At 34.8% G+C, this 27,701-nt stretch overlaps 2 protein-coding genes across 5 annotated transcripts; both read left to right on the top strand.

Annotated features, from left to right (window-relative positions):
- The first annotated feature begins 1,236 nt into the window (after window positions 1-1,236).
- Window positions 1,237-15,168, top strand: LOC123866130 (proton channel OtopLc-like). Of its 3 annotated transcripts, none has more exons than XM_045907485.1 (15): window positions 1,237-1,320; window positions 5,885-5,912; window positions 6,942-7,045; window positions 8,734-8,889; window positions 10,105-10,266; window positions 11,928-12,042; window positions 12,129-12,231; window positions 12,504-12,620; window positions 12,693-13,144; window positions 13,227-13,326; window positions 13,468-13,640; window positions 13,718-13,832; window positions 14,102-14,256; window positions 14,469-14,615; window positions 14,957-15,168. In XM_045907485.1, exons 2-15 carry the CDS (start codon window positions 5,910-5,912, stop codon window positions 15,128-15,130), a joined length of 2,076 nt encoding a protein of 691 aa, XP_045763441.1. In that variant the 5' UTR covers window positions 1,237-1,320; window positions 5,885-5,909; the 3' UTR covers window positions 15,131-15,168. The 3 variants fall into 3 exon arrangements, with proteins under 3 accessions (XP_045763441.1, XP_045763440.1, XP_045763443.1); XM_045907484.1 differs by lacking the exon at window positions 1,237-1,320 and adding an exon at window positions 5,572-5,690; XM_045907487.1 differs by lacking the exons at window positions 1,237-1,320; window positions 5,885-5,912 and adding an exon at window positions 6,282-6,556.
- A 1,274-nt stretch (window positions 15,169-16,442) lies between these two features.
- On the top strand, window positions 16,443-26,835 carry LOC123866131 (proton channel OtopLc-like). 2 transcript variants are annotated; one of them, XM_045907488.1, is made up of 11 exons: window positions 16,443-16,611; window positions 16,999-17,124; window positions 20,658-20,771; window positions 21,780-21,897; window positions 21,985-22,072; window positions 22,337-22,545; window positions 23,707-24,141; window positions 24,693-24,896; window positions 25,318-25,541; window positions 25,734-25,929; window positions 26,640-26,835. In XM_045907488.1, exons 1-11 carry the CDS (start codon window positions 16,505-16,507, stop codon window positions 26,820-26,822), a joined length of 2,004 nt encoding a protein of 667 aa, XP_045763444.1. In that variant the 5' UTR covers window positions 16,443-16,504; the 3' UTR covers window positions 26,823-26,835. The 2 variants fall into 2 exon arrangements, with proteins under 2 accessions (XP_045763444.1, XP_045763445.1); XM_045907489.1 differs by lacking the exons at window positions 16,443-16,611; window positions 16,999-17,124 and adding an exon at window positions 18,561-18,925.
- The last annotated feature ends 866 nt before the right edge of the window (window positions 26,836-27,701 follow it).

Here is a 27,701-nt window from a genome sequence, read left to right on the forward strand (position 1 = left end):
TAAAAATTATTCTATATCCTTTTTGAGGTTAAATTTTATGCCTTTTATTTAAAACTATTGAGCTATTTAATTTATTTAATCTAACAACACACAGAACTCGAAGAAAACTCAAATTGTGTCGAATTTAGCCTAATAATAAATACATAGCCAAATAATCATTTATACAAAAACTAGCACAGCTAGTACAGCAGCTATATACTATAGCAGCTAGTAGTAGCTAGTGCAGCTAGTAGTCGGATGAAAACTCGATTTTAACAAACTTTTCGGCAAACTTCATCGGTTTGACAAGTACGAAGCGAACGCGGGTTTACAAAGCTACGGATTTTTCGCCGCTTAGTGCAGGCCCGACACGCTCAAAGAGCTTTGCTGTCCACCGCAGTGGTATTGCGTGTCACCGACTTGGTTGCTACTTCACTAAGTTTTTATAATTTCAGTTTTGTTTTGTGAAATTATCTAGAAATATAAATAAAAAGAATCAAAATTATTATGATATTTTTTGGATCAGCAAACAAAAATAGATGGTCTAAATTTTTGTTTGTGAGTTGTGAAGGAGTGTGGCCAAGAACAACACAATATCTGGGGACTGGGAAAGTTGATTGCCAGGGAAAAAATTACATTTCACTTTTCCTTAAATTTTTCTAAAATTATGGAGCCAAGCAAAAATATCCATATTAGGTACAAAACAAACTAGGTAGGTACTCGAGTCTCGAGGTATGATCATTTGATTAGAAACTAAAAATTTACTTTCCGTGAAAAATTGATTTTAACTGGAGTAAATGTAAATTTACTTAATATATTTTCTTCGGTGGGGGAGTTTTTTTAAGCTTGCTGTATGGCTATGTACTCCGACTAACTGACATATCAACATATAGCCACAGCTCACATCGTTAAATTTATGATTTTGTTCGTAGGATTTCTCAATATCATATCTACTATCTACCCCTACTAAGAAATTTCACCTGAACGAAGCCTTGGCGGACCAATAGTAGGAGTAAACCCGCACTAAGAGGAAAAGTTTTGAGAAATCCAACGGGATCCTTAAAAATCTAAAACGTGGACAAAGGCAGGTAGTCCGCTAGTGTAACATAAAAGTTAAGTCTTTAATCAAGGTGCCAATGAACCATAAAATGTATATAGGTACCATTTGAAATCGTGCTATAAAATTCGTCATTTAATTAGCATACTAGGTATTGACTTCAGCTGGCGACTTCAGTAGATGACTTCAGTACAAAATAAAGCAAAAGATGGTGTTCACCTCTGATTTGATGGAAGATTTTCTGTGTGTGAATACCTAAATGAATTACAGGATTGAAAAATAACGTAAGTTTATAAGAATTAATTAATACAATTAACAACGTAATTTATTTAGCCCTTTATTATATTTACCCGTTGAAACTTATTTTAGGCATTTGTTACCTCATTCAATTTCTAAAACTATGTTAAAGCCATTTATTTCGCAATAATCGACGTAATTAATATCTAAATTTTGAACAGCTACCAAGTGTAATTTTGCTAACCATAATCGAGTCTAATATTAATTTTGCTATTATAAAATTTCGCTTGCTTGGAATAAAATATAATACGTATAGGTACCTATGTTATTATGAACAGAAAATAATCCGCATTTTTAATTATATCGATAGTTTTAAATAGCATTCTGCAAAAAATCTTGTTTTTGGACTACTTTATGTACTCAGGTAAATGCTGGGTGGTAGGTACCTACTTAATTAATAAATACAGTTATTGAAAAAAATCATTTGTTTATTGAATCGTTGGCATTCTAATAAAAAAAGGGTTAGGCCATAGTCTGTTACCCAATGCGGATTGGTAGACTTCACACACCTTTGAAAACATGGAGAACTCTCAGGCATGCAGGTTTCCTGACGATGTTTTCCTTCACCGTTAAAGTATATTATGTGACGTTTTAGTGGTGCGTGCGCGGGATCGAACCCCCGACCTCCGATTAGGAGGCGGACGTTTTAACCACTAGTCTATCACAGCTTACACATACTACGCTGTCTTAAACGCGGTCTCCACTCAAGGACTTTCCTGCTCCAACGGCAATCGCCTCTACGACAGGCACGGCCTGCCCACTGCCACTTCAGCTTGCTCATAGTGACCTTAGTTCTCCTGCGGATCTCCTCATTTCGGATCCTATCCCTCAGGGGAACTCATAACATAGCCCTCTCCATAGCTCGCTGAGCACCTTTGAATTTGTGAACAAGGCCATTTGTCAGTGTCCACGTTTCAGCACCAGGTTTAGGTGAGGACGGGATTTTTAGTTATTATTACTCTAAAAACGGTCACAGTCAGACTCGGTGATAAATAATCATATTTTACGATAGTAATAACAAACAAGTTTATGATTTATATTACATACATTATAGACATATTTTACATACAAATAACGTGCAGAATACGCAAATTAAGACAAATCACGAGTCGAGGCGCTAACTGCTGCAGAGTTATTGTTTACAATGATCGCGCTTCACCAATCGAATACAGCTAATAAGTTTTTTTAATTCGTCTCTGTGGATTTAAGTTTTTAAAAATCCCGTGGAAATCCTATGATTTTCCGGAATAAAAAGTAGCCTGTGTCCATCCCCGGAATGAAAACTAACTCGGTACCTAATTTAATTTAAATCAATTAAACCAATGGGCCGTAAAAAGCTAGCATAGATCCTACAGACACACTCGCCTTAATAATTTTAGTAGATATGGATTACTGGTTAATATTATGTTTTGACTAATTACAGTCATAGGTACATTGTAAACTATTCGTACTATAAAAGCTATGTTTATGTAAAGGCTGCAGTGATTAAATTTTCACACTTTTTCCTCGTATCTACTAAACAAATTCGCTAGCCGTTTCTATAAAAAATAAACATAAATGTAGTAATTTAGCGAAATATAGCAAACTGAAAAAAAAGTCATCAACTATTTATTGTAGTTATTTACAGTTTACAGTAGGTACGTAAAAGGAAAAATGATACAGTAAGTCACATGTTCATCTTGTCAATTATTAGAAACATTCTGGCTCATTTCGAAATGTTTTTTCTTTAAAAATAATCCAGTATTTTTCTAACGTAGGGGAAGTCCCCAAAAAAAGATACCGTCACATGACCATCACAAACATTTACGTTAAAAAGTAACTGAACCAATATATACTTTACGAGTACTTACCTACCTTATATGAAAATATACTCGTTGATATTAAAACAAAACACAAAAAAGTTTCTGCTATTCTGCTATTTCCAACATTACAACATGGTACTATTTTAGAATTTATCTTTATTTATCTAGCCATAAAAACGATAGTAAATTATGGTACTTATAGAACGAAAACGAAAAACTCCTTTTAGTTACAATAAAAACAAATTATACTTTCCGTTACGCAAAGAACAAGAAACAAATGTGAATGTCAAGGATTTAATCCTAGGTATAGCCATCTCACAAAAACATCAAAACCAAGCGAATGCTCTATGTGCAAAAAGCGCATCTACCTTTATACGTAAGGGCCGTAGAAGACACGATGCTTTTTAACCCCCGACCCAAAAAGAGGGGTGTTATAAGTTTGACGTGTGTATCTGTGTATCTGTCTGTGGCATCGTAGCTCCTAAACGAATGAACCGATTTTAATTTAGTTTTTTTTGTTTGAAAGATGGCTTGATCAAGAGTGTTCTTAGCTATAATCGAAGAAAATCGGTTCAGCCGTTTGAATGTTATCAACTCTTTTCTAGTTTTCTTATAGAGGTTTTTGTGTCGGGGGTTTTTAAATTTTTAGTTTTTTTTTTTTTTTTGAAAATATTACAATAAAACTTAAAGCTAGCCTTATCTAATTACTATACAAATCATGCCCGCGTGGAATGGTGCCAAGAATACTGGCTGCATTTCCGCGTTGGACAGCCAGGCTGATCCGTTGCGCAAAAAATGAGCCAGCCCTTCTGTCACCCGATGAGGCTATTACATTATAGATTTTTAGTTATAACATAAGTGATCGGCGATTTTGGAACTGCATCGACGCTACATCGCGTTTTAACGACTTTCTACGTTCAATCGCTATATTGAAACAAGTATACCTGATAAAAAAATAAAAACACGACTACAATACCATTGTTTTTTTTTTTTAAATTATAACCAGTGTCATTCCGGATGATGGTGTAAGGATTCTAACGATTCCCCATACATCCAAATCTGTTCAGGCGTTTAGAAAATATGATGGAACAAAGAAACTCATATATACCTATGTACATTATACATATACATTAGCCCTGAAAATATTACAATTCTTTTTTTGGTTAGACGTGTAAATAAAATCGACTTGATCGCTGCTACTGGAGGTTATATTATACTAGATCTTGCCCGCAACTTCGTTCGCGTGGATTTAGGTTTTTTAAAATCCTGTGGGAACTCTTTGATTTTCCGGGATAAAAAGTAAGCCTTGTCCTTCCTCAGAACTTAACGCTGTACCAAATTTCATCAAAATCGGTTCAACTGTGGGACCGTGAAAAGCTAGCAGACAGACGGACAGACAGACGGACACACGTTCGCATTTATAATAGTATGGTAGTTCCCACGGGATTTTTAAAAACCTTAATCCACGCGGATGAAGCTGCAGGCATCATCTCGTAAATACATAAATAAACAGCTGATGGGGTTTTATATCCAAAGAAGAATGAATTTCTTTGGTTGATTTTGCGTTTAAGATGGGAACTCTGTGACGTGATGAACTCTAAACAATATACCTACCTAGGTAATGTTATAATTATGAAGTGTTCTTTACAGCTTCTGTTTCCTGTGAAATATTTTCAAATATTATTTGCTACTTTTAGAACAACAGATTATTTTGCAAAATTTGCACCCGTAGTTACTTTTTCGCTTCAATATTTGTTAGCGGCTTTTTGTTTGCATAAATCACAGCGAGTTTAGAGTGCAGCGACATCTAAGGCATCAGGTGCGATACACTCACGCAAATATTTTATGAAAATACTGAGAATGTTCTGCTAGGGACGCGCTCCGTCGACAATTGTAAAGTAATGCAAGCGAAACAAAGAGTTTAGTGTAATGTTAAAAGGTGTCTAGAGCAAATTGTTGATATTTTGAGCAAAAATATTTGAAGAAAAATTGGCAAACGATACCTTTAGGTGCTTTATAATAAATCTTTATTAACTTTACAAAACAGTGTTTACAAGTTTTAGTGTGTGTTATGTAAATATAGGTTGTTGTTTTCGCTGGTCGTAGATGTAGGTGGTGGCCGTGAAAATCACTGTAGGTTTTATTGATATGAATGCACTAATTTTTAAAATATTTGTGATAGCCAAAATAAGTCTTAGTTTTGAATTCTTAGGAACTTTTAGGTTCTGTATTATTTTATTGTCAGGTATCTTCAACTTTTAAGCTTAGTAAGCATTTTTAGATTATTACAAAACTTAAGGCAAGGCTAGTTATCTTCGTGATATAAATGACATCATAAAACTCATAAGAAAAATGCAAATTGAAACAATACATTGTAAATGTAATTAAGAAACTCATTTAACTTTCTAGCCATTTTGTATTCAGTCCGCAATTATTAGTTTGAGACATAAAAAGTGATAAGTTTTAAAAATATCGAGTATAGCGTCACTAGACATGACTAGGAGCTAGGAGGCTGGAGGGGTGTCGGCGACGCGGCCGCATCCTACAGCCAAACGGTAAACACTTTGCTGTAATCTCGAGATGAGAAAACTTTCAGTTCTCTTAATTCAGAAACTTATTCAACAACCTAACAACCTTAGAGCGGACCGCCCGGCGGACACAAGACAAACAAACTTACTCTTTAATCTTTGTCTTTATTAAAATAAACATCAAAATACTAAATATTAGATCAATTTCTGTCTTTTTACAGATGGTAAAGGAATAAGAGAAGGAAAATGGTGAGTAAAATAAATGAGAAGGGATATTTATACCTATAACAGTATGTACATGCTAAATACATTTTATATTTCCTTTATGAAAATGAAAATATGCTATTTTTGTTTGTAATTTTTTTTTATGATACATGGCATATACCTGCCTGCTCTATTGAATAAAATTGTACACCTACCTATATTATTCCGTGTCTCGCGTACAGAATTAGTTAAAAATTAGAATAGCTTAAAAATATCTTCTCCATGAAAAGTGTTATTCAACTTATTGACAGACTGAAGTGGGACTTCAGACTTCAGTAACAGAAAGTAGTCGATGATACGAACCAAATAGATGTTATAGGATTAGCAATCTATCATAATCTGCATATCTGAGCCATGATAATGATCTCGCTGAAATATCTCCGACAACAAAATCGCATTTTGCCGCTCAGTAGTAACTGAGGATCATAGGAGACGCGTGTTTTAGCAGTTATACCTATTCATGTATAGTTCAAACAGAATAAAATGAAAAAATAAAAACATTCACCAAAAGCAATTTGGATGTGCCGTGTCAATTCAATTACTAACGCCGAGCGCTTCAGTACCTCGTTGAAGATTAGGGCAATGAAAAAGTATTGCAGGAAAAAACCTAGCAAACATTTAATAGACAGGTAGGTGCTCTAAGCTTTTGATTATTTCCCAAATATATGCAAAGTTTATTAGAACTTTTACTTTGCCTAGGCACACTATTATCGTTTTGATCTATTATTATGAACAATAAATAGGAGCCTCTATATTTAAAACAATCTATATATTACTACCAATGAGTAACGCTCTAACCCCAATTAAAGACATCCTTACACAGATAATAGTAATATTTTAAGTAGTCGAGGCTCAAATGGAAAAGTTAGTGCACATTTAAATTTTTCTCTTTATTTAGTAAATGTTTAAAACTAACGTTATACAATATGCGATACTTAAGGATAATTTAGCTTAATCTGTACCTACTCGTATATAGTGTCGACAAGGCCAAGTGATGATGTTGTCATTTCATAGATGAATTCAGCCAAGAGGATTCCACTGTGTGAAGCTACCGAGACGCGTCCGGGCGTCACTGTAACAGATATGGACACCGTGCAAGAGGAGAATGATAATGACAGGTATGTTCAAGAGATTTAAAAAAATGTACTATATAATTAAAAATAATGTAATATAATGTATTGCCAATATACCTGTGAAACCTACTGTGAAATGAGTGTATCATTTTTTTTAAAGTTGGATCCGTGAGAACATGGTGCCATATTTATGTCCTACACTTATAATACTTCCTAGTTCTACATCATCTACAATCTATTCGTATTTCCATGATTTCATCATCTAATAGAGACAATAAACAACGTGAAATTTTTAGAACTGTCCACTGTCATTGTTTTTCGCCCTTTATCTGAGAATAAACCTCGTGTTTTATTTATTTGTTTAGACCAAAAACGAATGATTTCCTTTGATTTAGTTTAGTTTTAGTTTTTGCATGTTTCTAGCCACAAAATTAAAAGATGCTAACAATTTAATTAAAGTTTCTTTTTAAATGCCTTTTCGTTCTTTCTTTGCCGTGGTTAGATTATCGCTTATCTTATGAGATCAGTTGCACGCATACTTCTTTGTTTATAAAAGAAATCCCTTGTTTTAAGTCTTTCTACCATCAGCAGACAGTAGCTACGCTAGGTAGATTATTATTAACAAAACGCGTTTTTTATCTATTTCATCATATAAGATAGGTATTAAAAATATGTATGATGCCAACTTTGGTAAACAAAAGATAAATTTTAAACAAATATTATGGTAAACAAAGACTGCATACATGAATGCGTTATATTTTTGAAATTCAAAAGATAGATATTTATGGAAGCTTTCGGGATCATAGACGCTGTAGATATAGGTGCGCATATTTGGAGATTTGGCGCTCGGTCTTGAAGTCGAAATAGCTCAATAAAGAACGATATTCTTGAAACTTTAAATAAAAATATTGAATGCTCTAAATAAACGAAATCTAAGTATTAATTTTAATCTTTCGTTTAATGACTTGTAATCAGAATTGAGAAATAATAAATTGTTATATTTAATGCACTTTACTATTACTTGGAAAATGCTACAAAAATAACTGTCTAGTAAATAAAAAGTTAAAAGTTAAATTATTTATTTTAATACTTTTATATGAAATAAAATATAAACCATGTGGCACTCAATGGTTCTATATATTAAATTCTGAAAGTTCAATACAAGACGCGCTTTCGATCAGCCTGTGTGCGATCGGAAAGTATGAAATGCATGTACACAAAGAGGGATTTCGGTGAAGAACCAGCACAGGAGCTGCGAAAATATTTATGACCTTTGATAGACCGCTTTGTGTCGCATAACACCGTTCAAGCTCGTCTGCTTTCAAACGAACTCAAAAACTAAGCTCTAAAGGAACTTATAATCCGGTCTCTACCATGGTGTAGTAACTGCAGTTCTATATTTTTGCACATAGAGCCATTTAGGCTCCATGAGCCATCGCACTTTATACAAAGGAAATTTATATCCCTATATTAATTTCCCAGAAGAGCTTAAGTGAGGTTTTTTTCAAAGAGACTTTAAAAAATTTAAAATCAAAATCGTTTAATCACAACGCCAAAAACGCAAAATGTCAAAATTAAAATTTAGTAATTCCGAGTCAAACATATCACAACACAACATATCACACGTTAATGTGACTGAATAGTTAGGTAAACATGTAAAAATATTAGATTTTCTAAGCATTCGAAAATTTTGATACTTAATTGATTTTAATTTCTGTTTTTTCACCCATCAGTGATGAGTCGTCATACTCCGACCTGGGGCATCTAAGGGAGCGCACCCAGGCAATGTTAAGCCCAGTTCAGGAACCGCTTATTCAGAATTCCTTACCGAACAGTCGACGTGTCTCCCATGACATAGATTCCAAACTCGCAGCTAACCTTAACACAAGGTAAGTATTTATTTAAATACTTTGCAGTATATAAAATGAAAACCACACACTTTACATAATTATGAGGAACTGGCAAACAAAACGGTGTACCTAGCTAATCACATTTCATTTTTTTTTTTATCCGAAAGTTTTTCGCTCACTGAATACAAATATGAACTACACACAACTTAGTTTTAGGCACAACTGCCTAAAACTTATACTGAAATTAAGATCAAAGATCACGGTTTTGACCACTTTTAATACAAAGAACTCAATTCCAAGCAAAACAGCCTAAAACTGTGATAAAGTTGACTCCAAAGTTCATGATTTCAGTCAAAACGGTACAATTACAGGAAAGTTCCAACTGCTTTCTTACGGTTTTTTTTGCTCTTCCTGTAAAATTTTATTTCATGTAAATTATACACCGCTTTTTTCACTAGCTCATTTTTTTCTTTTAATAATTTTAAACTTATAAATAAATTGTTTATTATTATTATCTGTTCTGTTATCTTTTATGTTATGTTCCACTTTATCAGTAGATATAAGCTAGATTTTTAAGCTCAAAAAGGCAATTTTTTTCAATTTATGAGGACTAAAGGATGATTTAGCTTAAAATGATTCAGAAATTTTTACTATCTGTGTTGTTGGCAATATTCTGCTTTTGACAAGCTATTCGCTTTTATTCTGAACAAATAAAAATGTAAAACAGAACAGACGATTTTTAACAGTAAAATATATTTTAAGATTATAGACTATATTTTCCGTAAGGCAGTTGTCCCACCGCCGAGGAAGCGACTATAGCTGTAAACTATTTTTTCGCCTAAAAAACGTGATCAATTTATGATTCCCTGTCAATAAAGAGATAAAAATAATTAGTTAATCGTTAACAGTGCACACTGTCGGCGAGAACTCCCACACACTAGTTTGTCGCAAAGATAAGACGAAAAAACTCACTCAGCGACGCTCTTTTGGCTGTCAAAACACTCGCACAATACTTGCTCATAGCTCAGGGGCAAAACTATCCCGACTACACATTTGCTTCTCGGTGCTCGCCGACTCATTTCTAGGTTTTAGCTCAACTCGTTTCTAGCTAATCTTCGGCGGTTGGACAATTGCCTTAAAGAGTTCGAACTGACAATACTTTTGAAAAACATTTTTACATAGTTGCCATACATTACTGCCATATTCATTATCACTTTACCTACACGTAAATTTTTGACATTGTATTCTGCAAAGGCGACCCTCGGCGATAATCGCAGCGTTTCGGCGCCCCTCACAAGCTCTTGCACTATGCGCTGCTACGCAAAGACGTTTCCTGTCGGAGCTGTCGCCGAACTCGCGAACCTCTATGGCTTCAACCCACGAGCACCCTGCATCTGCCGCGGAAATCATGGGCCAGTAAGATTAAAATATTACAGTACCTATACTATAGTTACTTCTAGTGTTCAATTTCATGTCGATTCTAACTGCATGTATCATTTCATTATCTGTATAAGTATATAAAAGGAAAACTGACTGACTGACTATCTATCAACGCACAGCTCAAACTACTGGACGGATCGGACTGGGCATGTACTTAGAAAGTTACCTAACGACGTAGAATGTAGACATCCGCTAAGGAGTAAAATAGGTGTTTGGTCATTGGTGCAATCCAAGTGGACAAAGTTGCGGGTATTAGCTAGTCCTAATATAAATTGGTTTAGAAAATATATGAGTTAAATCCTCCATTCAAAAACATTAAAATGAACTTTCATCGTTTCCATATATTACAAGAGTATTAGTAAGTATTGATTATGTAAAGCAGCGGTCCTCATCAACTGAACTAGGTGGATCCCTAATAATATACCTAGGACCGATAGTTCGTACCTATTTGATATCTAAAAACGCTACAAACCAGTCAACTTCAATAATCACTATCATACAATAAAAATAGAAATGATAAATAATAAAAATAGACAGTAAGTAAACACAATCACAAATTACATACATACGTGTTTGACCTACATACTTAGATACTTCTTGATATCAGAGAGAGAGATATCAGAGTTTAAAGCATTGAGATATTTCGGAAGAACAATAAATTAGGCCAACGCGACGCTGTCAGAGCTGTTGGTGTTGAATGGCAGTCGGGCAAATGTACATGACGTGGATTCTACCTCTACTCTACCCCTATCTTCACACCACATACCTACCCTACTAATAGGTATATCGCAATCATAAATCATCCTTATCCTAATTAAAGAAGTATAAAATAAACACATTTTTATCAAAATGCGCAAAGCAACACAATAGATACACCACATATTGCTGTATCGATACTTTAAAATCAAATCATTTATTTATTTCATTAGGACAATCAGGTAGCCGGTAGGTACTCTAGTGTCTCTTATGTTACGTCTGTCTACCACCCGGTTCGGAATGAATACTCTACTGAGAAGAGTCAGCAAGAAACTCAGCAGTTCTCTTTTCAAATAATAAAAAGTTACAATATCTAACAATATAATATACACTACACCATCTTGTGGGCAATTCGAAGCTCAGTCCGCTGCTTCCACGTAACTTTGTCACGGAGTTCATCATTTTTATTTTTATAATATACTTGACTTAATAAGTATGTTTTATACAATGTTTTTTGTCTAGATACTAGCTTTGAATCATTTTTAATAGAATTAGACGCTAAAAGGCTCATCACGAGTATAATCGATGTACTAGATGAGAGACCTATTTCAAACTAAATAGCTCCGATGGCGCTATGCCTGCATTATATCTCTGACAATACTTGACACCTACAATGCGTCCACACAATTCAAAAGCATACCCTTCAGTTGTTAACGGAGAGACTGCTTGACAATGCTTTTGTTAGCATTCGCTATAAATGCGTCTCACAAATTGTAATTAAAATATGAATATGTTTCCAATATACTGTACGTCATATCTTTCCATTCTCTCTCTCATAATCTTTTTATTTCATTACTTTGACATCGATTTTCATAATAATTGTGGTAGCATAAATGTTTCGCTATAACTACGCAACGTTTTAATGGTTTAGTTATTTTTAGCGAAGCGTTGAGCAAAGCACTATCTGCATTATACGCTAAACTTTTAGTGGTACTTGGATTGGCATTTCCAGTAACTGAAGTTATAGCAAACGGTGTACCAGATGCTTATTATCAGGTAAAACCACCATCAAAATCAAAGACAATAAATCTGTATCCATATTTGTTCAATTAGAAAGTTTATAATTATTTCGTCTTTTACAGGGATTTTACATGTATCTTTACTTAGTATCACTCATATTTGTGATATTTCAATATGCGAACTTAATGCGAGAAAAGGCATTCAACGTACTAATTAATAACAGAGGTAAGGATACGTGGTCTAAGCAATTAAGTTTGCCTTAAGTTGAGTAAAATAACAAAAATCTCTAGCCTTAGTAATTAGTCGCATTTGCGTAACAAAATGCGACATTAAAATCACATCTTGTTTGCATAATTACCACTGCAAAGAATACCTTCTTACCTTTGTATTCCACTAACGTTTTTAGTGATTCATATAATGGATGTTTGTTAATTGTATATGAATATTTTTAATGACTGTCAAAATGTGTAATTAAATGAACGTCTGTACATTTTTAGATGTAGTAGACAAAGAAGATAAAAACTGTACCGGCAAAGCTACACCTACTGAAAGGTTGAAAGAAAAGGAAACAATATCTCGTTATGGAAGTTTTTACTTAAGGCTCGGGGCTATAGGTATAATAATATGTGACATCTGCTCAATTTATTATTTGTTAACTATGAGTTTTATAACTTAATTTTTGGCAGCTTTTGGTATCGGATCGATGGTGTACAGTGGATTGGAGTTCGGAGAATATTTTGAAATGTCTGATCGTTGCCGCTCGGTGTTGGCTGCGCTCACTCCAGCGTTACGCATGGCGTTAACACTCGCTCAAATGCAGTTCATATTTCTAACAAACAAAGACATCGAAGTCGGGAGCTACAAAATGATACAAAGATTTGGATTCATGCATATGATCGCAACAAATCTATGCGAGTGGCTGTACGTTCTCGTTGAAGAAACAAAACATGAAATAAATCATCTCGAACATTCAATGTTTGCTGAGTCTAGTAGTACTCACAACAGTACAGACGACATGCCTTGCCGGCGATCAAATATTATGGGCACACTTGTACAGAACGCATCTCCATTTCTATTTCCATGTACTATTGAATACTCACTTATCTGTGCTGTTATTTTGTACGAAATGTGGAAAGAGGTAAACACCCGATACCTATAGCGATTTATTCAATCAACATTCACTTTGGGCATCATACCTAAATCACTATTATCATTTTCAGGTTAAATGCACACCTGAAGATTTTGAAAAGAAGCTTATACATTCTAAAAGCAAATCCCGTAATAATTCAGTAACTCCTGAAAAAATTTTACAACAGTTTGGTATGTACCTAGTTTTTATAGGTCATCAATTGATTAAGTACTAACTTAAAATGTAGATAGGATAATAATGCATTCAGTTGCAATAAGGATAAAGAAATTTTAAACTCTAAGGACAGAACTAATTTCAATCTTTTTTTTCAGCTGGTATGCTGGGTGTAACTTCACCTCACGGCAGTCGAACTGCACTACACCATTTCTCAGTAGATTGTTCACACGCACATAGAGGACTTTTCGCTGGAATACTCCTTATTGTTCTGACTATCATATCATTAATCATGTTCTTCGTCCTTGCGAGCATCCCGAATACAGTCAATGTAAGGTGAAATGGGTTTGACGATATCATAATCTAACCAACTAGAATTCAAGTCATATTTATCTGTTTCTTTTTCAGGACGCAATATTCCAAGTAAACATATGCGAGTTAATATTGTACACGTTAAGTATATTAGCGTCTGCAACGGCCTTAAAACAAATGAGAGTGCTTCCATACAAAAGAAAAACACAAGGTTGGTTTTTAAAACAAGTTAAAAACTGCAACTCGCTCTTTTAACAAAAAAATAATAATTACCTAGCTTTTCTAAAGTGATATATCTATAGAACGTTAAAAATGTATTAAAACCAGTCCAGTAGTTCTAAAAACGATGATAAACAACTTCTTATCCAAAATGCATATTTTCCTACCTTTCGTGATTGGAAAGTATTCCCTTCCGCAGTCATAAATAGTACAACGCGGAGAAATGTTGGATTTTTAAAGATTTTATTTTATTTGTTGTAGCTGTTTTAGTACTAGATACGTCTTTACTAATTCTTGCGCAGTCTGGAATGTTCGTGTACTGTATGTTCAGCCTTATTGGGTGTCACCACACGATCAATAACAGCAATGGGGCTGGTCTCACGGGTTTCTTCTCTGAATTTTTATCTTTGAATCAGGTAATTCTTACCTACTTAATAATATAAATAATAAGCCCTTAATTTACTGAACTTACTTTTTTACAATTTATCGAGTCCACCATAGAATAAATTTAAAAATATTACTGAAATATATATCTAGAATTTAATCATTGTCTCGGAACATTTTCATGGGTATTTTAATAAGAAATTATTATTAATGATGCCTATACTCATGCAATAATAATTTTCAGACAATTTTGCAGTCACTATTCATAATAGACGCATGGTGGCGCAGAAGTGGCACTTCAGAGCAAAGAAGAAAGAAACCAGGGAGACAATTAGTTACGTTTCTTCTTGTAGCAAACATGGCTATGTGGGCAATCAATACGCTCGAAAAGGTATGGTTTCATGAAATTCAAAACGAAAAGTAAGCGCTTGATGCTTAGGCATAATATATAACCAATGATAGAGAGTCCCTAATAAGAAGATAGGCACCTGATCCGCACTTAGGTACCTATATTGATTTTAAAGTCGGTATCTATATTAAGATTGATGAAGGAAAACGGAAACCGGATGGCCTAGAACTTGGCAGTGCGAAGAAACGATTTTCTAAAAAGTAACTTTATAAATACAAGTTTCTCTAAAAAACATACAGAATTTTACACTCTCGCGCACTTCAACTTTAGATGATGACTTTTATCTTCCGATCTCTTAAATCATTTTAATTCCGTTTGAACAGAATCGTGCAGAATTCCGACCAGCCCACCTCGCTTTCTACGGGCCCTGGGCGTGGACAATCATCACTCACGTCTCCATGCCACTCGCTATCTTCTACCGATTTCACTCTACCATCTGCCTCTTCGAGATCTGGAAAAACAGCTTCAAAAATAAACCAATATATTTAAATATATGACACAGTTTTTAAAATATGAAAATAAATGAATAATAATATTAATATTTATATATTCTTGTGTACTGATTTATAGATTTTCCACCATTACGTCCATTTAAGGTTTACAAATATATTTTGACTGAAATTGCTTAGCCTCGTTTCAAAATATTTTTCTAGATAATATATCTTAGTAAAACGGAAAAAAGATATTAGAAAGGATTCATTGGTGCTATTAGATATAAACATCAAATACTTAGGTGTTGTGAGTTATTTAGATAATATAATTACACTTATTCCTAAAAGACAGTAGGTATTTACTCAATAGTTAAAGAATATACGAGTAGCTACATAATTATTACGTAGGTAATATGACTGGTTTACCTTTTCGGTTGCCTAATATGATTGTAGTATGTAGATCAAAGAACATAATATAAAAATATATTCATTTCAATAATGGTAGAGTTTAATATTTCCCACAGACTCAAGAAAATAAAATAAACTGAAGTATTAAATTGTTTGGTCAAATTTCCGCCGAACGTGATGAAGCATTTAACGCATCGAATGCTACCCTTTGTCACGACCAACACTCGCAACAATACTCGCTAATTGTTTGCATTTACTCCACGACTATATAATTGCTCCAATATATTAACCCTGAAAAGGGAAACCAATGTTGCATTTCTGTTACGAATTTCAAGTATGCGAACATCAAATTTTCCATCTAATTACTAGTCGACTAGACAAACAAAATCTGTTACTCAACATCGAAATCATATACCTATGCGTCATCGGTCATAAATTACGATGCTATGCAGAACTAAGAAATTTTTGGGCAGAATCACTATGTCATACGAGCAGCACGCCAAAACATCAGTAGAGGATTGCGTCACTTATTTTAATCACTAGCTGTGCCCGCGACTTCGTTCGCGTGGAATAGTGACTTTTCGGGCAGCATATACTCTGTACGTTAAAAATGTTCGCCGTGATTCTTTAAATTGACATAACTTTTTATGTATGAACCGATTGTCATGAAATAAACACTAAATATTAAGTGAAGCTTACTACAATATATTAGTGAAAACCGTATTTAAATCGAATAAGCCGTTTCTGATATTAGCGTGCACAAACACACAGACAAACAGACAAACAGACAAAAAAAAATTAATTACAATTTCGGGTTCGGCATCGATATAACAACAACCCCTGCTACTTTTTTTTTATATATTTCCATTGTACAGACACAACTTTTCTACAATTTTATTATATGTATAGATAGATTAGATTTCCTGACTCTCCAATATTATGAGATATCTTATCTCGGAGAATTAGATGTACTATGCTTAGACATTCGTGATAATATAATCATCGCAAGGGATTACTTTGAGAGAGCCGAAAATGCAGAAAAAACGAAGATCGAAAAATACAAAGTACATTGATCCTGCAACACGTGCTGATTCGAAGACATTAATACTAAACAAAATGGACGATTTTATAGAACAATGGTAAGTGAAAATGTTATGTTAATATAAGTTACTTGTCTACTAGATATTGTAAGATGCGATTAGCTAAGATATTACTAACTTATTGGCTGCTATTTTAATAATTTCAAAATCACGTTGTCATAAATACGGACTGTGATATAATATAATGTGACCTAAATACATAATACATTTGTCATTACATAGTAATTAGTTCCCGCCTAACGCCTTGTCTGTCTGTTTGAAGTAAACATCCCTGAAGCAACTTACAGTCATCGATATGTTTACTCAAATTTTCACCAAAATATTGAGTGTCTCTCCGAGGAAATTATTGTGTAAAAACATTATAATTAGTCAGCTAGGATTATTGTTGGTAAATGTCAATGTAGTATTACATTAAATATTTTATAGGACAAGAGACGCACGAGACTCCAACAAACCTTCGACTTGTACAGTTTACGAGCACGGTCCACATCACCATTACCATCCTCATCGGCAGACAAGCACTAGCTTAGAACGAAAAATTCGACACGGACGGTTGGTACCCTTGCTTTTATTAAGATGCACTCTAAGGTTCTATAGAACTATAAACACATTCGATTTTTGTATTTTTTCTTACGAAATTGTCTTTAGTTTTTAAACTGTGCCTGTGCTCCAAAAACTTTTTAACTCATTTAACTTCGTAATCCAACGATTAGGATTTTCTCCTCTGAATATTGGCAAAGTTATAGTTTAGTTTTCATAAAACGACATCTTTATTCTATTTAAATATATGTTTTTATTTACAAAAACTATAAATACTTAAATATAAAAATTATATATAAATGACTTTTTGAATAATATGAGATAGATATTCATAGCAAAGTTATGTAGCTGTACCAATACGCAGCGAAAGATTTCAGTAGCAAAAATAAAAATACCTATTAGCTTTTTATCGATTACACAAGTTATGTTTATCTGGTGTCAAATGATGCTACAGTCTAAAACGACAGTCTAACTTGAAAGGGGTATGTCAGTTCAGTTAAATCCATACCCCTGGATTGATTTATACGCAGCATCGTACCGGAACGCTTAATCGCTTTGCCGGTAGTGTTGTAAACTTCAATGGCCGAAGCCTCCCACTAGACCAGAGATTATTCAGTATAAATTTTCAAACCCCTGCTGGCAATCGAACCTGGGACCTCCCTTATAAAACCACAGCGCTCACCACTGCGTCAGAGAGACGTAAAAACTTACAGACACCTAATATGCAGACGCAATTTAATGTTGTTTTTATTTATCAAATTAATATTAACTAAGATAGATCAAACGCTAAGCCAGACCTTTTAGAGGTAGACGTCTAATTAATCGCGTAGAGTTGAGGATAAGAAGTGGAGGGGAGGGGGTGCATGTGCTCGTTAGGAGGGCCGTCTGAAACTGACACCGCCCGTGCTAATTATTTACCCGTAAGGACATCTAGCCTACAGACCAATGCAAATTTAGTGCAATTAATAGAACGTGTAAAGGAGATGCTGAGGTTTTTCAACTCCCCATAGAAAATCTCATAATATGTACCTAGCACCTACAACACCACCAGTATTGTAGATCATATTTTGGTGTAGACAATCAGTTATGATAACATATATTTAGCCAACCAATAAACAAGGCAACTTTCCGTTTTTTTTTTTTGTATTTTAATATTACTTTTGGCCAAAAAACTCGTACGGCGCAGAGCATTTCTGAGGACTGCTTAGGCCAATCGCGCAATGTGCCGGTATTTCGGCTTTGGACTATAACATATTATAGACAAAACGTTTATAAGAGTTTATATATGGTGTAAGTTTTCAAGTTAAACGTTAATCTGCCAAAGTGAGCGGTGTTACGTGTGATAATTTTAAAACTTACACCAAAGCCTTAGAAAATATTTCAATATTCTTGCGGACTGTAAGCCGAAGATTAACATTGTTTGTAATAATTTGGTGTGCACTTAAGCTACCTAACCTCATTTCAAATTATTATCAATTACTAATTCTTTACACACATGTGTAAGTTCTGGCGTCACAAGAGCGACTCTTCAGAACTCAATACAGTCCGCTTATAACACTGCAAGTATCCACATGAGAAGTATTTTCGTGTCACCATTTTATTTGAACTGGCTAATCTTGTTAGCGAGTTTAGGAATAAGGAGTTGGTGCCGTAATTAAAAAGTGATTGTGTAAACGTGATGCGCTTGAAGTGAAAATCTGAGTCTAAGTGTGAGGTGAATTATGTCTAAAAATAAAGAGAAATCCAATCAGATAGCGGCAAAGGATTGGCGGGAGAGATCGGAGCCTCTGCTCTCAGTGCCTGAGGATGAAAGGTGAGGCCGAGAGCTTCATTAAATGCACTATTAGGCGATAAGCGCTCGTTCGAACAAAACACCTCTCTTATTTTAATCGCTACCTGATTTGTTTCAACATACTTTGATAGAGCCTTATTATTTTTAGGAAGGTTTTATTTATTTTGGTCTATATTTTTGAGCTTATTAATTACTATTTACCTAACTACCTACTTTTCATTACCTACTACTACTACCTTCATTCTAGCTGTGGTCTACGACTCTTGGAGATGGGATTACAATGATAAAATTGATGGTGATAAAAATTGCAAGGCAATTTCATGCGAGAAGAATTTAATAAATAGCAAACAAGATTACAAGCGAATCGTGAACGATAAAATTATTTGCATTCATGATACATTTTTAACGAGCCAAAAATTATTAACCATTATTTTATGCGTAGCTACTGGTTAAAATTTTAATAATGTAATTTGGCTTTTATACCGTTTTGATTCACTTAATTTAATTTACTTATAATACAGACTTATTTATGTCAAAATTAACAACATTGAGCTAAATAATTATGAAGTGTTCTGTAACGATGTACGGAGGTATAAAATTTAACTAAAAAATTTAAAAAAAAATTAAAATTAAAATTAAACTAAATAAATTTAAAAAAAAAACTAATAGCTGTAAAAAAAGATTTAATTAGAAGTTGCATTGATTTATAATTGTAAGTAACTAAGTAGTTGTTATAATATAATGTATTGTGGACTATAATTAGTATTAAGTACCTATATTCTAATTGTGGGCTATTTTGGAGTGGACGTAAGAATTTTTTCCTGCATCTGCTTCCTCCTTCACCTTACTACTATCGTACCTCAAGGCATCGTCGAAGTCTGCAACCGCACCTAGTCACAACTACGGACCCATACCTACTCGTGCCTGCAGCGATTTGCCAGCTCGTTTCTAATTCGACTTGCTAGGATTTGCTTCCGGCTTCAGTTTTCGCTTGTAGGTCCGTTCCGTATACCTACTTTTTAGGGTTCTGTACCTTAAAAGAAAAAACGGAGTCAAGAAAACCTATAGGGTACTTCCCGTTGACCTAGAATTTGGCAGGTAGGTAGGTTTTATAGCACAAGTAAAGGAATAAATCCGAAAACCGTAAATTTGTGGTTACGTCACCGAAAAAAAATTAAAATGTGGTTCAATTTTCAAAGTAAGATAACTATACCAAGTGGGATATCATATGAAAGAACTTTACCTGTAAATTCTAAAACAGATTCTAATTTCTATTTATTTTTATGCATAATAGTTTTTGATTTAATATAGTGCAAAATGTCGGGAAAAACACCCGAGTACGGAACCATCAGTGCGCGAGTCTGACTCGCACTTAGCCGGTTTTTTTAATAAAGCTCAAGTCAGGAGTGACTATTCACTCTTGACTTGAGCCTTGACTTGAGCTTGGCATATGTCAAGCGCGGTCTATCTTAGGTTGAAAAATATAGACCGCACTTTGACTTTGCTTAGACTTAAGTTCCAGTTAAAACGAGACAGATTTATGCCAGTGGTATAACGCTGTCTCGTTTTAACAGGGTCTTAAGTCTGAGCAAAGTCAAAGTAGGCACGCACTATAGATCTCAGCCTAAGTCTACATCACTACTTGCTAGTAGATGCGATTGCAGCAAAGCCTAGCGTTAGTCTGTAAAGTAAAAAAAAAAAAACAATATTTTACAGTACCTACATAAATTTGAAAATTATGTGATTTTTTCAGAGAGCAACCACCCCATTCACTGCCAAGACTAAGTGTGGTGTTGCCGTGCAGCACGAGCACCAGCGTGGATCGTATATCTGTTGTACCAGCCACAAAACGGCTGTCACATGGCGAGTGAGTAAACTAAACCAACCAATTAATCCCCTATTAGCCATAATATCTCTATGCTATGTCTATAGTGGGAAATTTATTAGTTGGATTTAAGTAATGTCTTAACGCAACGTTTTAATTTTTCGAAGGATGTTTTCGTTTTACATAATTTTAAATTTATCTGGTACGGATTTATTCAAGCAAAGTCTTCCGCATTACCCTATTCCGTTTTTAGGGTTCCGTACCCGGAAGGTGCCAATAGGACCCTATTACTAAGCCTCCGTTGTCCGTCCGCCTGTCCGTCCATCCGTCTGTCTGTCAGCGAGATGTATCTCATGAACCGTAACAGGTAGAGAGTTGAAATTTTCACAGAATGTGTATTTCCATTGCCACTGTAGCAACAAATAAAAAAAATTCGTAGTGTAGCTTCAGCTTCGCTCACCGTTTAGCTACATCACACAACTCTGGTGGAAACGCAGCCTTATACCTACCCAAGGGATCTTATATCAATATATCTATATCTGCTAATTATAAACGCGTACATACATCAGTGATCTATAGATAGGGATATCATATTTACTAATATGGATTAATACGGTGAATTTGCTGAACGCCTGACTTCACTAAATCTACTACAATACGTAATTATAATAGACTATTTTCTACCACATGCTTTGCTCGCGGAGTTGGAATAAACACAGAAATATCGTTAACTCATTCTCATCTCATGTTTTCTGGAAAATCTTATTTAACTTAGATACCTGGGTTTAGGTATTTATGATAAAGCAGTCTTGGATAAAAACATCCAATGATCTATGAATTAGCTTGATCCAAACATCAAAAATTTTAGAATTCATGAAGTGATCCGTGATATTACTTTTTATGTGTACTAGATTTAACTTCTAGTGTTACAGATCAAATTTCCAGGTTCTCAATAATATAGTTTGGAAACTATTCAATAGGTAAACTAATTCTATTACCTCTATTGTTAGAGAATTACACTAATTAATTCAATATATCAAATTGTTTCAGTGAATCTATGACCGTAGTACTGTCAGCATTTTACGCAAAATTGTTAATAGTTTTAGGCTTAGCATTACCTATTACCAGCACAATCCAAAATGAGCTCTACACGAATATCACATCTGATGTAAGTACCTACTTATGAATTTTGCAAACTAAATAATTGGCAAGGGCATAATAGCACTTCAGCAATTTGCATATTATTATGTTCCAGATATTTACAATGTATCTCTACGTAGTGAGTATGCTGTTCCTTGCGTACACGTTTTATCATCTTCGAATTGCAAAGAAAAGTAAATATGGTAGGTATCTCATGTGTTTCGTTAGGTAAGTAATTAATAAGATTCATTATACAATGAACTCAATTAGTTTTGTTTAATAAAATAAGGATTACTCATTGTTCTTCTTGCTATAAAAGCTTAATAGGTAAAAACTTAGTTTAGGAGCTACGATGCCACAAACAGATACACAGATACACAGGTACATAGATACACACGTCAAACTTATAACACCCCTCTTTTTGGGTCGGGGGTTAAAAAGTGACAAAATATGCCTATTTTTTGCAGATAATGTAAAGCGAACACGATACGGCAGTTTTTACTTGCATATGGGAGTGGCAGGGTTCAGTGTGGGCTCCATTATCTACTCCTGCCTGCAGTTTGGCGAATATTTCGATCTCTCCGGCGACTGTCAGCTAATTATTGTGGCTCTCAAGCCTGCGCTTCGAATTCTCTTTTTGGTGGCACAAACTATTTTTATATTCTCTTATACGGATGTAAGTTTAGTCTAATTAATTAAACAACTAACTAATACCCGGCTTGCGATACAATGCGACTTACGTGTCCGGTGTCACCTATTGTACATTGATAATATTAATACTATACAAGAAATCTCATCGGAAGTATCAACATTAACTGTACAAAGTTCCAACTCAATCAGATCAAATGTGCAAACGCATAGTTTACGAATGGACAGACAAACAAACAAACACTAATTTTATATACATTATATTATACATATTTTTATATTAATTTTTGTATAAGGCATGTTTAAATATGACTAAAATATTCCCATTCTCCTCGTGAAGACTGTGATTCGTGCACAATAGAGAATCCAACGGTGGAATTTGCACCCAAAACATTTTACATCACATTTCAATAACAAATTCATATTGATTTGAACAAAATGTTATGATAAAATTGTCTACTTATTATTTATTATAATAGTTGTATCTAATTTAATGAACACGAAGTTTTATATTATTAACAAACTTTAAGCAGTTATTGGTGGATTAGCATACTTACTAAAAAGTGCTAACTACAAAACCAGGATTTGTGTGACGCCGGATTTCAGATTATTTGCACATGACCACCGCATAACTGAAGGTTAAAATATTTATTCGTGTACCTATATCTACTAGTTAAATACATACCTATTAAAATTAAAGCACCTACTCTTTAAACAAGTCGTTTTAAAAGTGCCTTTACCACTATACTACTACTTCACTACTAGAACTCTACTTACTAGAACATGCCCACTTGCTAAATGTTTTCTTTTTTTAAAGATTTGCTCGCCAAGTTACTCATTCTTACGATGAGTATTGTTCTAAATAATACCTATTCAAAATCAAAATCAAAATCATTTATTCAAAATAGGTACTATTGTACCTACACCTTTTGTTTGTACGATATTTTAGATTTGAAAGATGATATAGTCGTGATAATAATTGATTACGTAAACTTAAAATTAAAGCTACGAGGGTTCCAAACGCGCCCAAGTCTGAGAAGAACCCACAACAAACTCAGGCGGGTATTCTTTTTCTTTTATTATCACTACTTTACAAAATCATTCAATCAATGGCACATCAATCGCAACTCATTCCCAAGCTTTCGTATCATACCTATATTTAAAATTAATTATAGGTATCTTATTGCAGGTCCTAGATCCTATGCGAGGCGTAGTCCTAGACAGATTTGGTCTAATGCATTTAATAGCTACTAACGTATGCGAGTGGCTTAACGTAGTTATACAAGAAACCAGGGATGATATAGTCGCCGTAGCATACGACCAACCAGCTCAGTTGAGGTACACAAATATGAGTGGCCCATCGAAACTAGTTATGACTGAAGAAGTAATAAACACAACTTCACTAGAAGACTATATAAATGGAAATTTCACAAGCAGCAGTGAAGTAATTCATGCAAACTTAACCGCTAAGATAGAGGCTTGGAGTTGCAATGTCTCGGACATGATAACGCCACTAATTAGAACCATGAATCCTTATTTGAGGCCTTGCGGAGTTGAATACAGCCTGCTCTGCTCAGTCATAATAGTTGTTATTTACAATGATATCTGCACCGTACCTGGATCGGTAATTAATAATTATACATATCCCTTTGTATTACCTACTTCGATTTTAGGGTTTTATTTTATTTTTATTTTATTTTCTAACAATATACATATTTAACATTTTATATATACTTACTTATAAACTATTACATGACCGATATGGTATGATAGGGTTCCGTACCTCAAAAGATCACTTTGTTGTCTATCTTTCTGTTTGTCTGTCAAGAAACCTATAGGGTACTTCCCGTTGACCTAGAATCATGAAAGGCAGGCAGGTAGGTCTCATAGCACAAGCAAAGGAAAAAATCCGAAAAGCGTGATTTGTGGTTACCGCATGGATAGATTTTGTTTATTTTTATGCATAATAGTTTTTGATTTATCGTACAAAATGTCGAAACAAATACCCGAGTACGGAACCCTCGGACGGAGTTTTTTTTTTTCTTTGAGGTTCTTCTAAAAAATGCATTTAGAAATTATTTATAACGGATGCATGCTCTTAAATTCGTAAAATGTATAGTGTATACCCATCTTTGGATATTATTTTGTTTTAAATATTAATATCCTTGAATGCAGAAAACTGAAAAATCCAACGTAAAGCTTAATGAGAGGCAATGCTGCGGAAGGATAAAATCGAATAGCCACTTCTCAGTAGACTGTGGCAGTGCGCATAAAGGTCTTTTCATGGGCGTAGCAGTTCTCGCCGGCACTATCGTCAGTCTTATGTTGTTCAATGGCCTTTTCCAAAACGAGAAACACATTGAACTTGCTTTACTACAAGTAAGTTTATCTGACCTCTTTATTTAAATTAATCTTACTATATTATTACAGCGAACGCAAAACAAATAGTCCAATCTGAATTTGCTACATAATTCTGTGCAGGGTAAAATGCACAAGCCCTCCTGAGATTTGTTTTTGTGTGTACACTGCGCAGGTCATACGCCTCATTTTCAGCTTGGACTACCTACCTACTTGTTTAGCGATCACTGTAAACACTCTAATTTCTGAAAGCATTTACCTACGTCGGACCCAGTCAATATCACTAACATCCACATCATTATCATCATGGTCAACGCATCACCGGCCCACTATTCACTGCTTGCCACCTGGTGAGATCGCAGTCAAGGGCTAACTTGTATCTGAATAAATAAATGAATTGAGAGTTGTAATAAAATAGTAACCCATGAATTGTAATTTTCAGATAAATATATGGGAGACAGTAATATTTGTACTGATGATAATGGGATCAGGAATATGCATACAGCGGATGCGCAAACTAAATTTACGCCAGACCTCAGCCACGATGCCTTTAGAACATGCACTGCTATTGGTGACCCAATGTGGGGTATATCTTTATTATTTGTTTCAAATAATCGGTGCTGGCTTCCTCATACACCAGGGTCCTGAGGGAAAGAGAGCAACAAGGTACCATCATAATATACAATTGTACCTACATATCTGTTACATACCTACTTAAGTATACTTAATATTATGTATTAATTTTAAACAACGCAGCTTAATTAACCTACATAGGGAATTAATCATTATTTTATTCCAATTTCTCAGTCTTAGTAGGTATAGTCTATTTAGATATAATTGTACTTGTCCACGTTTCAGAATCATAGCACCACTATGCGCCGTAATACAAAGCTCAGGTCAAACCCTACTTGTGCTAGACGCGTGGTCCCGGCGCTGCGCTGGCAGCAAGGAGCGGCCAGGTCGACAACTGGTGACCTTCCTCCTCGTGAGCAACCTGGCATTATGGCTGCTCAACCGCGTCAAGAATGCCCGCGCTGAATTTCATCCAATGCAGGTAGATCTGCTGCGTCGACCTTCTGTTCTGGAGGTCCAGGATTCGATCCCGGGCAAGCACCACTAACTTTTCGGAGTGTTTTGCGTTCTAAGCAATTAAGTAGCACTTGCTTTAACGGTGCGTGAAGGAAAATATCGTGAGGAAACCGTCATGTCTGAAAGCTCTACATAATATTCTCAAAGCAGTGTGTAGTCTGATAATTAATCCGCACTGGCACACGCCAGCGTGGTAAACTATGGCCAAACCCCTCTTTCTCATTCTGAGAGATGAGCAGGCGATAAGTTGATCGTGATAATGATCATTAAATCATGATGGTCATATTAAACAAAAATCTGATCAAGTATGGGTTTATTTAACTTATATACCCCTCTACGACAAAATCGTTTTCTATCAAACGTAGCCGATGCCCAGTAGCAGCTGTCTTAAACTCTCATCGTACTTATTTATTACAATTTAATCGTTATCAAAAACTACCTATCTACTATGCAGGTTATAGTTTTTAAAGAATATTTAGCTATGTTAATCATGACTAATAGACCCCTTTCCCCTCCAAGTAAGCGTAGGAGTAGGTACGACAATTATAGAGCGACGAGAGAGGTTTGAACCGTCGACCTTTCGAAATTCAGTTTGCTCCGTCCCTTGAGCTATTGAGGCTCTTATTAATATTATTCAATTGATGAAATAATGATAAAGGAATTATTAATTTCTAGATGGAGTTTTACGGAGTGTGGGCTTGGACCTTAATTACCCATGTGTCTGTCCCGCTCTTGGTCTGCTACAGGTTTCAGGCAACTGTGTGCTTCTACGAAATATGGAAAAACTCATACAAAAGACAAAAAGAGGGCTACACTCAAGCCGATGAAATTGAATTAAAAAATTATCATGTAGCATAATCATTTTTCTATTCGTTTTTTTTATCCTCTAACTTCTTTCTTCAGTATCTAGTCCGTAGATACCTACCTCTACCTAGGTTATAGGTACATAACATTATATTTTTATTAAAATAATCCAAGTAAGTAGGAAAGTAACTATGTACACTTTCAACAAATATACAGACAAACTATCTACTTGCACTTAGTATCTATGCTGAGTAAGGAGGATCTTTTGGAATCGTTTCTTGTTTTTTTGCCATACCTTCACGCCCTAACTAAGCAACCAATCGACTTCATTTTTGGCATAGATAGTTGAAAGGACGGAAAGTAATATAGGCTACTTTTACTCCGGAAAAACAAAGAGTTCCCACGGGATTTTCCAATCCAAAATCCACGCGTATGAAGTCGCGGGCTTCAGCTACCATCTAATACTTTCCTTTTATTTTTTGAAATATTGATGTCTAGATAGCTTAGGTATCCTGTCACTAGTGTATTCTCTTGTTGAAAAAATATGATGAGATTTAATTTGTAATGGAAGTGTGGAGTTAGAGTAGGTACGCTTTTTGTAGCCGGAGTATGTCCAGCGTAACTCAGTCATAATGACGTAAGTAGTCCAGAACGAAGTCTGTTCACACCGACTCCACATAGTCTTGTCTATTCTTCTTTTACCTCTAGTGTTTTTGTAATGAGTAAAGCCAAAGCTTGCGAAGGAAGGTCTTAAAAATGCAGCGAGCCTTAAAAGCCGAGTGGAGCGACTTGGAAGAGGGTGAACTTTAACCAGCCGTAACGAAACATAATAATTATGTCGAATCAGCTGGTCATCTCGAAACAATAGTGTAATCAGTGTAGTTAATGATTCAGTAACGTAATACTATTTCTCTGTGCCTCTGGGAATACCTA

This window comes from Maniola jurtina, chromosome 6 (genome assembly GCF_905333055.1).
Source record: "Maniola jurtina chromosome 6, ilManJurt1.1, whole genome shotgun sequence".
Taxonomy (NCBI): Eukaryota; Metazoa; Arthropoda; class Insecta; order Lepidoptera; family Nymphalidae; genus Maniola; species Maniola jurtina.

Excerpts from the sequence above, each read along its gene's own strand:
- LOC123866131 (XM_045907488.1), top strand. The coding sequence starts at position 16,505 with ATGCAGAAAAAACGAAGATCGAAAAATACAAAGTACATTGATCCTGCA. Across the intron at positions 24,142-24,692 it reads TCTGCACCGTACCTGGATCG|AAAACTGAAAAATCCAACGT; the intron begins GTAATTAATAAT and ends CCTTGAATGCAG. Across the intron at positions 25,542-25,733 it reads GAGGGAAAGAGAGCAACAAG|AATCATAGCACCACTATGCG; the intron begins GTACCATCATAA and ends TCCACGTTTCAG.
- LOC123866130 (XM_045907485.1), top strand. Across the intron at positions 12,232-12,503 it reads CGTACTAATTAATAACAGAG|ATGTAGTAGACAAAGAAGAT; the intron begins GTAAGGATACGT and ends GTACATTTTTAG. Across the intron at positions 13,327-13,467 it reads AAAAATTTTACAACAGTTTG|CTGGTATGCTGGGTGTAACT; the intron begins GTATGTACCTAG and ends CTTTTTTTTCAG.